This window comes from Desmodus rotundus, chromosome 9 (assembly GCF_022682495.2).
Source record: "Desmodus rotundus isolate HL8 chromosome 9, HLdesRot8A.1, whole genome shotgun sequence".
NCBI lineage: Eukaryota > Metazoa > Chordata > Mammalia > Chiroptera > Phyllostomidae > Desmodus > Desmodus rotundus.
The window spans coordinates 107,171,621-107,183,647 of NC_071395.1; the positions used below are offsets into that span (position 1 = coordinate 107,171,621).

The 12,027-nt window shown below is 58.3% G+C and overlaps 1 protein-coding gene across 5 annotated transcripts; it reads left to right on the top strand.

The window, feature by feature from the left end:
• Positions 1 to 2,625: 2,625 nt before the first annotated feature.
• RUNDC3A (RUN domain containing 3A) lies at positions 2,626 to 11,530 on the top strand. 5 transcript variants are annotated; one of them, XM_053911467.2, is made up of 11 exons: positions 2,626 to 2,986; positions 6,350 to 6,465; positions 6,810 to 6,958; positions 7,140 to 7,225; positions 8,011 to 8,100; positions 8,209 to 8,289; positions 8,451 to 8,616; positions 8,727 to 8,884; positions 9,584 to 9,721; positions 9,830 to 9,936; positions 10,949 to 11,530. In XM_053911467.2, the coding sequence occupies exons 1-11, from the start codon at positions 2,880 to 2,882 to the stop codon at positions 11,089 to 11,091; spliced, it is 1,341 nt and encodes a 446-aa protein (XP_053767442.1). In that variant the 5' UTR covers positions 2,626 to 2,879; the 3' UTR covers positions 11,092 to 11,530. The 5 variants fall into 5 exon arrangements, with proteins under 5 accessions (XP_053767442.1, XP_053767440.1, XP_053767441.1 ...); XM_053911465.2 differs by having other exon boundaries at positions 6,822 to 6,958; XM_053911466.2 differs by having other exon boundaries at positions 6,825 to 6,958.
• The last annotated feature ends 497 nt before the right edge of the window (positions 11,531 to 12,027 follow it).

Below are 12,027 nucleotides of genomic sequence, written 5' to 3' on the forward strand. Positions count from 1 at the left end.
ATGAAAAATAGACATTTACTAAGGGAGATACAAGAAACATTCTACACAGGACAGTGACGCCTCGGTCCCCTTCAAAATACACACCTTGGGACCTCCCACAGTTCTCCCAATTACCATCAGCTGCCCCGTCTTATTTTCCTGAATCTCATTGATGGCATGAAATCTCTTTGCTTTCAAAGGTGATTTTAGTTTTGGGAAAAGCCAGACGTCACAGGGCACCAAATCTGGGCTCTAGGGGGACTGAGTCACCTGGGTGATTTGATGTTTCACCAAAAAACTGCACAAGACGTGATGCATGAGCCGGCGCATCGCTGTGATAAAGCTGCCCATCACCAGTTGCCCATAGCTTCGGCCTTCTGACTCACCCAGACAGTTTCTGCGGAGGGGTGTTCAAGCTTAATGCAAAATTCGATGCAGATTTGTCGCTCTACTCCTCAGTCATTTTGAAAGCGACGGCCACACAGTACACATGCTCACTCAACGGCATCTACCACCCCCACTGACTATACAGTGCAGTCATCATTGTTCACACATGTGCATTCCAGTCCTCTCTCCTTGGCTGCCAAGTTACGTGATGTCGGGCAAACTGTTCTCCTTATATTAATAATGGCTGGACTTTCCCCGGACAGACTGTGTGTGTGTGTGTGTGTGTGTATCCCCCACCCGAGGACATTTTTTCATGGCCTTTAGAGCAAGAGGAAGGGAGAGAGAGAAACATCAATGCTAGAGCGAACCATCGATTGGCTGCCTCCTGCATGTGCTCAGACTTCGGATCGTCGGTGTCCAGGGAACAGGACTGAACCCACGACCGAGAGAGAATCCTGTCCAGGCATTGAACCTGCAGCCCTTTAGTGATGGGACGATATTGCAACCAACTGAGCCACATCAGCCAAGGCTAAACTATATTTTTATTGCTGGTCATGCAGATGATAAAACTATAAAGAAAGTCAAGGAAATGATTATCACAAATCCAGGACAGTGGTTGTTATCTCTTGGTGGATGAACTAAGGTGAGATCTGGGAGAAACATAAGGAAGGCCCTGGGTGTTGACAATGTTCTTTCTCAGTCCTTGAGGTAATGACACAAGTGTTTGCTTTGTCAATATTTTTTAAACTGCATATTAGTGTTTTGTGTGTTCTTTTGCGCATAAGATAAATCTTGCAATTGGAAAGCAAAAGAACATCACGACTGCCGCTTGCCATGAGTTTGGAGGCAGGAGGATGCTAACAACGGCTTCTAGAGATGAGGCAAGAGGGAAAAGGCAAAAGAGGGACAGAAAAAACTAAGCCTGAGGTCCTGGGAGCCATGAATTGAGGTAGAGGCTCAGTGACATGAGAGAAGAGCCAGGAATCGGGACCTTCTCCCCAGCCCCCGGGGAGTCAGACAACAGTTGGGAGGTTCTCTGTAGGTCTTCCATCTCCACCTCCTCTGTTTGTGCTAACAGAGGGCCACGTCCTGCTGGTCATATTCAGATGTGGGTACAGGTCTGAATCAACGTGGAGATGTTGCCCATCCATTAGCAGAGTAGAGTGAATCCAGTCGTTAGACAGAGTTGGTGAATGGACGAGAGCTGAGCCTGGGACAGACATTCCTGAGCCCAGCCAGAGAAGAGTGGAGCCCCTCTAACCAACACAGAAAGGCTTTCTGTGGGAGCCCGGGATGGCAGGAGGTGAAAGAGAACAGGTTGAATTGGGGAATGGGGCACGATGGAGCCGGAATGTGAGAGAGCAACTGGGAGGCAAAGGGCAGCAGGGAAGCCAGACTGTGCCTCCATTCCCTGCCCCCTCCTGTGAAAGATGCAACTGCTTTTGCGGGAACCTCCTTAGCTTTGCAGAGAGGGTTGGTGGCACTGCCCAGCAACGTTGTCAGCAGGGAGCTTAACCAAAAGCCAGACGCCCCTAGGGTGGGGTTAGCGTGTGAGACTCAGAGGAGAAACAGTGCCTTGGCCGCACCCCCTCTAGTTGCTTTGACACTACCGTGGGCTCCAGTTCTATTGCCGGGAACCCACGCAGAGCCCAGGCCCTTAGCTGTCTGTCTACTCTCCACTCACTGTCCTGAGAGGTTCCAGGCGCTCGGCTCCCACGGCTGATTCAGGATTCTCATCCCCCACCCCGGAGCCGTAGACTCCACTGGCTGCCGCAGCGCAGTCGATCCTGGGCCCAGACAGATACGCAGTTTCTCTGACTGCTCCTTGGCCTCCTGAGTCAGCAGTGTAGGGCCACCTGCCCTCTCTGGACACAGACCTGGCCCTGGTCTTGCTAAGAAGGTGGGGGTTGTGCCGGGACGAGGGCACAGGAGGCGAGGACCTCCATCCCTCAGGCAGCTGGGGGGAATCTGAGCTAGACGCCACTGATCACAGGTCAGAAGCAGGAGAGTAGAGGTGTCGGAGCTCAGAGACTCAAGGCGATGGGTCCCGGGCTCTGGGTATGGGGGTAGAGCACAGCCCAGATGCCCCCTCTTAGTTCTTCCAATCCCTGTCTCTTGTGGGGACCCCCTCCACCCTCCCTGGGGCCCTGGTCCTCTTCCCTCCCCTCCAAATCCTGAACCCTCTGCGGATTGGTCCTCGGCTTGCTGGGGGCGGGGCCCCAGGGCTCTGACGTCACTGGCTGAGGTGGGGCGGGCGACTAGGGGAGGGGGTGACAGCCCCGGCTCAGCACCTCGGAGAGCTCCCTCCCCGGCCTTGTTTTGCTCCGGAATCACCACCTGGGGAGGGAGCCAAGGGGCCGGGCACCCAGCGCGGTGGCAGGGAGGATGGCCGTAGAGGGGACGAGGGGCCCCGACGGGCAGAGGGCCCAGCCGTGACCCGGCGGGGGCCGGGGGCCCGGGCACCAGGAGGGGCAAGGGGCGGCTGGCAGCGGCAGCAGTGGCTGCACATCTGGATGGAAGCGAGCTTTGTCCAGACCATCATGGCTCTGGGGTTGTCCTCAAAGAAAGCGTCTTCCCGCAATGTGGCCGTGGAGCGTAGGAACCTGATTACCGTGTGCAGGTGGGCTCCGTGGGCGGGTGGGGGTGGGGTGGTCGGGGAGAGGTGTGGGGTTGGGCTTTGGAAGCCTGGATGTGCGTGCCGGCGGGAGGATGCACAGCAGCCTCGGAGAAAAGGGAGGCGGCACAGGGTTAAGGGGAGCTCGTCCAAAGGCCCAGACCTGGGACGGGGTTTGAAGGTCTGTTCTCTACCCTTCTGGGCCAAGCTAGGCCTATGGCCAGCCTGGGGCCTGGAAGGTGAGGGGTGTTTAATTGGTACCGCAGCTTCCTGTGAGAACCAGGAAGTGACATTGTGCGTGAGGGGGAGGGGGGTGAAGGCTGGCTCCCGTGCGGGGAGCAGGCAGGCAGGGAGCAGGCAGGCAGGCAGCGGGCCTAGGAGAACTGATGGGGCAGGCGCATGATCACCCCGAGCACACCCTCGCTCCTCAACGGCCCAGCTTGTCTGGAGTGGTGAAGCAGGAGTGGTGGCCTCCTCTGTGACAGGGTCAACCTGACACGTGGGCAAAGACCCTGAACTCACCCAGTGCAGGGTGAGGGGCGCTGCCCCTGCCGTGGGAAGGACTGGGGGCCTGGCCAAAGAAACCTGGGTCTCCTTGGTTCCAGGGGAGGAGACTGGGAGGGCAGGCCCAAGTTAACATTCCCCCCTCCGCCCTGCAGAGGCTCACCCTCCCTTCCCTGCCCTGAAGCCAGGAACGGTCATTTGCTCAGCCTCTCCACTTCAGCACCCCCACACTCATCCCTCCCCCTAGGGTCCCCATGTCAGCTGCTTCTCCACCTGCAATCGCCCTGTCCCCCCACCATGCCACCTCTGAGGGCAGGGAGCTCCCAGTACACATCTCAGCTGTCTTCCCTTGCCAGCCCCGCCTGCCTGCACACTGGAATCAATGCCCACCTGATGCCCTGTCTAGTGTGTCTTATAGCTCCTTCCAGGTTCCTGGGCACACACCCAGCCACACTATAGTGGTGCCTGTCCCCCACCACTGGGTCCCTCGTGCCTAGCACAATGCGGCGCACGTCAGACCTCCGTAAAAATGCCCGAAATGTTACAGAAGGGAAGAGTGCAGAGTGCCGGCCACCGCCTCCGCCCCCACACCCCAACCCTGCCAGTGCGGTGTAGAACAAAGATTTCTGCCTTGGGCCCAGATGGCCCTAGGTTCAGGCTCTTACTTCCCCAGTTATTAGCTGTGCAACCTTGGCGAAGTTTCCTCCACATTCCGGGCCTTGGGTGCCTCATCATCCCCGTCACAGATGTACCAGCCTCGACAAGGAATGGTGATGACCTAATCCATGTGGGAGCCTGGCCCAGGGCCTGGCACACAGCATAGCCCTGCCCTGACGATGCCCCTCCTGTCCCTCTCCTCCCCCTTGACCTCCTAGTTTCCTCTTCTTTCTCTTGCCAGCCAGGGCAGCTGGACTGCTTGAGTATGTGGGGAAGGAGGGAACTCCCCTTGGCCTAGGCTGCAGAAGCGGAGGTTCTGGTGGATGGAAAGTGAACTTAGAGCTGCAGTGTGAGAGATTGGCTTTCGTCAGGGGGCGGGGGTTAGGGGGCATCACAAAGGCTCAGAAACCCCTCGGGTTTCAGCTGCCTCATCACTGTCACATGGTTCGCCTCCAGCTCCCACAACAGTTCCCTTTAGCAGGTTGAAGGCTCCCCTGGGCCATGGCCTCCCTGTCTCCATGGTAACCTGCAGCAGTCACTGCGCCTCCTAACGGGGAGCACACCATGGGGCTCCCCGGGGCGATGGCCAGCTCTGCAGCACCCCTGAGGACAAATGGCAGATGGCTGTCACACAGAAACCAGCTCCAGGCTCCCACTGTGGTCTGACCCAGATGACCAGAAGAAATCATCAGGGTGGGGGCGAGGGAGCTGCATAATGAAACCCAGATAATGTCCCAACCTTCCCATTCATGGCCCAGCTCCTCACCAGGACTGTACACACTCACCTTCTCCCAGTCCTGCCTGGGATTGGAACCAAAATTTAACAAGGCAAGTACTATTATTCCTGTTTGTGCCCCAGACAACAGGCCTCTGAGAGATTAAATGACTTGTCCAAAGCCACACAGGTATCACAAGGAAAGAGAACTGAGTCTACCAGACTGTCTCCCCCTAGTGCAGTCCCAACACTGGCCTGGTTCAGATCCCAGGCCAGACCAACTCTAAGCCCAAAGGGAAGGGAGGGAGGCCCTTGGACTCAGCTATGCCATTGGCCTGGGAGCCAGGGAGGCCAGTGCCCCACGGCTGGAGCCTGCATGCAGAGTGGAGGACAGAGGGCAGAAGGGGCAGGGGCTGCTCAAGTCCTTGGGAATTTGACAGCCACCAGGAAGCCACAAGATGCAGCGGAAAGAGCAAGGGCTTTGGAATCAGACATCTCTCCTTGCATCCTGAGAGCTGCAGTGATGCAACTCTGAACAAATCCGTCAGCCCCTTATCTGTGAAATGAGGATGATGGTGATAATAAGAGGAACGACCTCCCAGGGCTGTTGTAAGGATGGGAGATAATACATGCAAGGTATAGTGCTTGTCACGTGATGGGGCTCCATAAGCTTAGGGGAAAAAAGGCAGTTCCAAGCAACCCCCCGCATCTGCTCTGCCCCCCACGATAGGGCAGTAATGGGTTGACTTCTCCCTTTGTCTCTGAGAAGCCTGGTATCGGGACCCCCAAAGCCCCTTCCACAGATCTGCCACCAGTGCTCCCCCCACCCAATGTGTCCGTCAGACCCACACCCCGCACACCCCCAGCCCAGCTCTGCACCGCCTGGCTCTGGGCAGCTGGTGTGTAGGCGGCCAAGCTGGGAAGGAGAAGGGGGAAGGGGGGGCTCCGGTGTGCTGAGAGCCCACCTGGCCACCATCCATGCCCACACCCCATGTGCTTGATGCCAACTCACAGGCCCTGGCACAGGTGACCTTCCACCCCAGAAGGGATTGCAGGTTATTCCAGAGCAGAAGATGGCTCAGGGAATGGGTGCAAACCAGCTTCTCACTCCTGCCAAACCCCAACCCACACACAGAGAGGATGCAGCTCAGAGGGTGGGCAAGGGGGAGTGGCTCTAGAAGTGGGACTTTCTGCCTATTGTTTCAGGCCCTCTCATACTTGGTTCCCGAAGCTTCCTTTCTCTGGCTGTTACATTTCCTGCCACCCACTTTGTCAGTCTCCCACCTGCCACCTTAGCGCTCCCATGTCTCAGTGCCTCTGTGGTCACTATATTCTCACCTGTTTCCCACCCTCTTTCCCCCTGCCACCCCACTACCACCCATGCTCTTCATGACTTCTCTGCCCTTTGTCCCTGTCTTTGCCTGATGCCCTTCCCCTGCCACCATCACCCTGCCTTCTCACCAGACGCCCCACTACTCCCCTGCCCCACCCAGGTTCTCCGTGAAAACCCTGCTGGAAAAGTACACAGCGGAGCCCATTGACGACTCGTCCGAGGAGTTTGTGAACTTTGCAGCCATCTTGGAGCAGATCCTCAGCCACCGTTTCAAAGGTGGGCCCAGGTTCCTGCCCCTCACTGCACAGCCCTCCCGACCCCCACCTTCAGCTCCCAGCCCCCCCCCCCTCTGACCTACTCCGTGGCTTTCTGAACCCCTGGTCCCAATTCTGGGCCACGCACAGAAGCTCACGCACAGAGCTGGGAAGAAGGGAAGGGGTCTTCTGGACATGCAGTTATATGCTGGCGTGCCCTTTGTGTACATGTGTATGTGCGCACCCATGTTTGGGGTAGGCGCTATGTATGTATGTATGTATGTGGCTGCTTATACTATGTGCCCTATTACATGGACCCTCTCCAAACTCCCTTGTTTGCTGAGCCCCCTCCCTGCCCTGGCTCAGCCTGTGCCCCAGCAGGTCCCGTGAGCTGGTTCAGCTCAGATGGTCAGCGGGGCTTCTGGGACTATATCCGGCTGGCCTGCAGCAAAGTGCCCAACAACTGCGTGGGCAGCATCGAAAACATGGAGAACATCAGCACAGCCCGAGCCAAGGTGGGTGGCCTGCAGTGGGCCAGGGCCGCTGCTCCCCGCTCTGGATACAGGGGGACTGCCTACTTTTTGGTCCTTACCCCAGCCATGGGGACTGGGGAGAAGAGCCACAAACGGTCCAGACCCAATGGTGTGCGCCTGGGCCCCTTTCAGGGCTGCAAGTAAAGGTGAGTGTGCTTTCCAGGGCCGGGCATGGATCCGGGTAGCACTGATGGAGAAGCGCATGTCAGAGTACATCACCACAGCTCTGCGGGACACCCGGACCACCAGGTCAGGCCCCCCAGTCAGCTCAGGCCGCAGGTCCCAGTCAGTGTACATGTTCACTGCCTAAACATACTCCATCCTTGAGTTCCTGCAGCAACCTTCCCTAGCTGGACTACAATTCCCAGCATGCACTACTAGTTTTCCTCTCCTCCAGACTGTCTAGTCCAGACTTCTGTCCTGAAACACACCTTTGGCACCACCATCACCTCTTCCAAGTTACTCATTATCTTCCATCACTTCCCAGTACTGGTCTCATTCCCAGCTCTACATTTAGACACACATCTGGACAAGTCCCGACTGTGTATCATTTTATGTGTTGGCCTTGTTTCATGACTACAACACACAGCCTTTCCCGCCCCCGGACAGAGGCAGCAGTGTGTGCTTGCTGCCCACACGCAGAGTCCCCGCGTGCAGCTCTGTTCCCTGCACTGTGTCCGGAGGCAGCGCCACAGGCGGGATGGGCTGGGGGGGCGGGGGGCGGGGAGCGACGGACCGGTGTGTTCCTGGATTTTAAGGATCGGGATGACCCAGTACTGGGGGAAAGGGGTAGTTCAGAGGGTTGAGGGGAGTCTATTCTCAGGGGAAACATTCTAACAGGTGGGAGACACAGGTGCTGTTCCCAGTGGGCACTAGGCTGAGGGAGACACAAGACCCACACCTGGGGGATGAGCAAGAAGCAGATACCTCTTTCCTCTGGGAAAAATTTGTAATAAGCCAACAAAACAGGCCCTGAGGGATGGGGGCTCCCTGGGAGGACGCTGCACCATCAGTCCCCCCTCCCCTCCCTACAGACGTTTCTACGACTCGGGAGCCATCATGCTGCGGGAGGAAGCCACGGTCCTCACGGGGATGCTGATAGGGCTGAGCGCCATAGACTTCAGGTAGGGTCTGGGTGTCGGGGGCAGTGGCGGTGGTGGGGTGCCCCCCGCGAATGTCCACACCCCCATCCCCTCATACCCACCCTAACCCTATGGGTTCTCTGCCCCCAGCTTCTGTCTAAAGGGTGAAGTGCTGGACGGGAAGACCCCCGTGGTCATCGATTACACGCCCTACCTAAAGTTCACTCAGAGGTGAGAAGCCCGATTTTTGCGGTGGGTGCGGGCAGGCCCCCGCCCGGAGGGGCGGGGATGGCGGCAGGGAACTGGCTGGGCGGGCGCCGCAGCCCCCAGCCCGGCGGGGCCGCGTGGGACGCCGCGCGAGTCGGCCGGTGCCCACTGCTCCCTCCCGCCAGCTACGACTACCTGACTGATGAGGAGGAGAGGCACAGCGCCGAGAGCAGCACGAGCGAGGACAACTCGCCGGAGCACCCGTACTTGCCGCTCGTCACCGACGAGGACAGTTGGTACAGCAAGTGGCACAAGATGGAACAGAAGTTCCGCATCGTCTACGCGCAGAAGGTGCGCGCCGCGCGGCGCGGGTGACAGGCCGCTGGGAGGGAGAAGGGGGGCGGGCCGGCCGGCTGCGGGGACCCTGCTCACGCCGCCTGGGCTGAGCCCCGGCTCCGCAGGGCTACCTGGAGGAGCTCGTGCGTCTGCGCGAGTCGCAGCTGAAGGACCTGGAGGCGGAGAACCGGAGGCTCCAGCTGCAACTGGAGGAGGCGGCGGCGCAGAACCAGCGCGAGAAGCGGGAGCTGGAAGGCGTGATTCTGGAGCTGCAGGAGCAGCTGTGAGCGCGCCCCGCTGACTCCACCCTCGCCTTCCCTGATACCCGCACCCAACTCAACCAACCGCTAGTATCAAACCACTGCCCCATCACCCCTACCCTGAGGTCCTACCAGTGACCTTCAATCTGTAACATTATCTTCAATGAACATTCTGGGATCCCTCCAAAACCCACTCCCCACTTCATCCTCAACTACCCACCATCAGCGAGAACGGCCATCCAACATTACTCCGGGGACCCCAACATTACTCACAAGGACCTCTGTTACTCAGAGATCTCCAATGTGACTGAATTATTTCCCTCTGATCTGCTACTTAGTGTCATCACCCATGGTGACCCCTGACCTCACGCCGACATTTTCCCACCAAACCTTTCATCAGCCAATGACCTCCCAGCATGATGTCCCAAGCACTGCCCCCCCCAATTACATTTCTGGGGTCCTACACTATTCTCTACTGATTCCCACATCCTTTCACTCTCTAGCTCCAACGTGAGTGCACTAATCCCTGTCACCTCTCTGACCCCTCCCAGTACCCTCCACTGACTCCCAGAATCTGCCCCACTGATCCTCAGTACTGTCCCCATTTCTGCTACCCGGGTTTCAATCCTAACCCCTCCCCTCACCCCTTGCTGAGGCCCCCTTCCCTACTTCTGCTCCCTCTTCTAGCCAGCCTGACCCCCTCCCCCCCATCCCCATCCCAGGACAGGTCTGATCCCTGGTGACCACGCTCCCCTGGCCCAGGGTTCCAAGGAGCTCACCACCCCCCTGGTCAACCAATGGCCTTCCCTGGGAACGCTCAGTAGGGCGGAGGGTGTCAGCGACCCCAAGCTCTACCGGAGGTAAGCACAGCCAGGCCCCGCTTGGGCCCGAGTGAGGGCTCCTCCTAGGGGAGGTGGCCTGGGGGGCACTGGGCCTCTGCCCGGACACCTGCTCTCCGCTCTGCGCAGACACAGCTTCATGAGCACGGAGCCGCTGTCAGCCGAAGCCAGTCTGAGCTCAGACTCTCAGCGCCTGGGAGAAGGCAAGCAGGACGAGGAGCCCTGGGGCCCCATCGGTGAGCCCCCAATCCAGCACCCAGCCTCCCTGCAAGAAGGGCTCAGGCCAGGCTGTGGGGCTTGTAGTCAGGCCCTGGACATTGCCCTCAGCCCTTCTAGAGAGGTCAGAACGGCAGTTAAGAGCTTAGTTTGGGTGCCAGGCAGACCCTGGTGCAAACCCCAGCTGCGCCTCCTCTGGCTGTGGACCGTGGTCAATTATTCTCCTTGCTGGACCCTTCTCACCTGTAAGACGGGGGGGTGTGGATTAAGGTGATCACCAGTGTTGGCATGCAGTGAGGGCTTAATAGCTTTCTGGTATCATGACATTCTCGAGGGGTTCAAATTCCCAGGGAGTTCTTTGCCTAATTCGCTCATATCTCATGCACTCTGTGAACCGCTTGCCTGACCCTTGTTTCCCCCTTTTCTTTGGCTGCCAGGAAGCTCAGAGCCAAATTAGCGGCTCCCTTCACGCGAATGTCCAGGACTTCAACGCATGCGCTTTGCGTTACCCGCCCCGTGGCTTCACCTGGGTTTCCCACCCTAGTTTTCCTGGTGCCTGGATGTCCTGTCTTTTCTTCCCCCAAACCCTCCTGTACTGGATGACCCTAGATCTTAAGACAAGGCGGGCCTTGGACAAGTGACCCTGCCACACTGTTTGTGATTGTCCGTGTGTCTGTCTCCTCACCAGACTGTGAGCTCCTTGAGGGCAAGGACCGTGTCTCGTCCGTTCTCTGTATCCCCAGTGCTTGGAACAGAGCGAGTGCTCACTGTTGTGTTTAATAAACGGACAAAGAGAGGATGAACCTCAGGGGGAGACAGAGACAGAGACTGACGATTACAATAGTGTTCCCAGCTCTGCATGGCCTGGGCAGGCGCTCGTCAAGGTTAATTGAAATGCAAATGTTGCAGAAAGGAGGGAAGTCTCCTGGGGGGAGGGGAGACCTGAGGAGCTACCCCTTCCCAGCCTGAGCCCACATCCCACCACACACATGCAGACTGGTTGGCCTGGCCTCACCCCCCCTCTCTCCCCAGGGAAGGACCCCACGCCCTCCATGCTGGGCCTCTGCGGCTCCCTGGCCTCCATCCCCAGCTGCAAGTCCCTGGCGAGCTTCAAATCCAACGAGTGCCTGGTGAGCGACAGCCCTGAGGGCAGCCCCGCACTGAGCCCCAGCTGAAGTGCGGGTTGTGCCGGTCCCACCTGCCAGGGGCGCAGATGCCTGCTGCCTTTCCTCAAAGTGCCCCAGTCCAGGCCACCCTTCCAGAGAACGCTGCCCACCCAGCCGGGGGTCTTTTTCTTCTGGTTTTCACTTCCTGCCTGAGGAAGCCAGGGCTGCCAAGGGACGCAGGTCTGGCAGTCAGGTGGGGTCTTCAAGGCCACAGGGAACCTTTGGGGAAGCTTGTTCCATTCTTCTGGTGACTGATGCCTGGCTGGCTCGCTCCTGGGACTCCCCTGTACTGTCCCCCTCACCCGCCTCGGGAACTTGTGGCCCAGCCTCAGCACCTCCATCTCCCCTGCCTCTCTGTCCCTGTACTCATCCCCTGGAGTCACTTCTTTCTCAGCCCCCAGTGTAGGGGCTCTGAGGGAATCAGGCAAATAAAAACCAGAGGACTGAGGGAAGCTTGTCTGTGGGGGCCGGGACAGGGCCCTGTCCCAAGGTTAGCAGGACGTGGCAGAGCCCATGCTGGGGCCCATAAAGAATCGGCGTGTGCCCTGTGGGAACAGGGGGGTCAGAACACTTCAGGAGTGAATGACTTGTGTGTGAACTGTCCTGACTACTAGGTCCACCCAGAACTGGACCAAGACACATAAGTACGCCTTCATCCTGACAGTTCTTAAGAACTTGCTCAACTCCAGGTAGAGAAGAGACAACATCTTGGGGCGGCGGGGCGGTGTGTGTGTGTGGGGGGTGGTAAGATGGAGGAGGCAAGCCCTGCCAGGGCCTTTTCCCTTCCATTCGACCATCCCGAGTGATTCTGCTGTGGCCCAAAGTTGCTGACACTTCCATGAAGCCAAAGCCTGGCAGTGAACGACCCTCTGTCCTCTGCCATCACTAAGTGTGCCCTTGGGGAGAGAGGTCTCACCATCTTCCGCCCTGGCCCTAACATTGTCA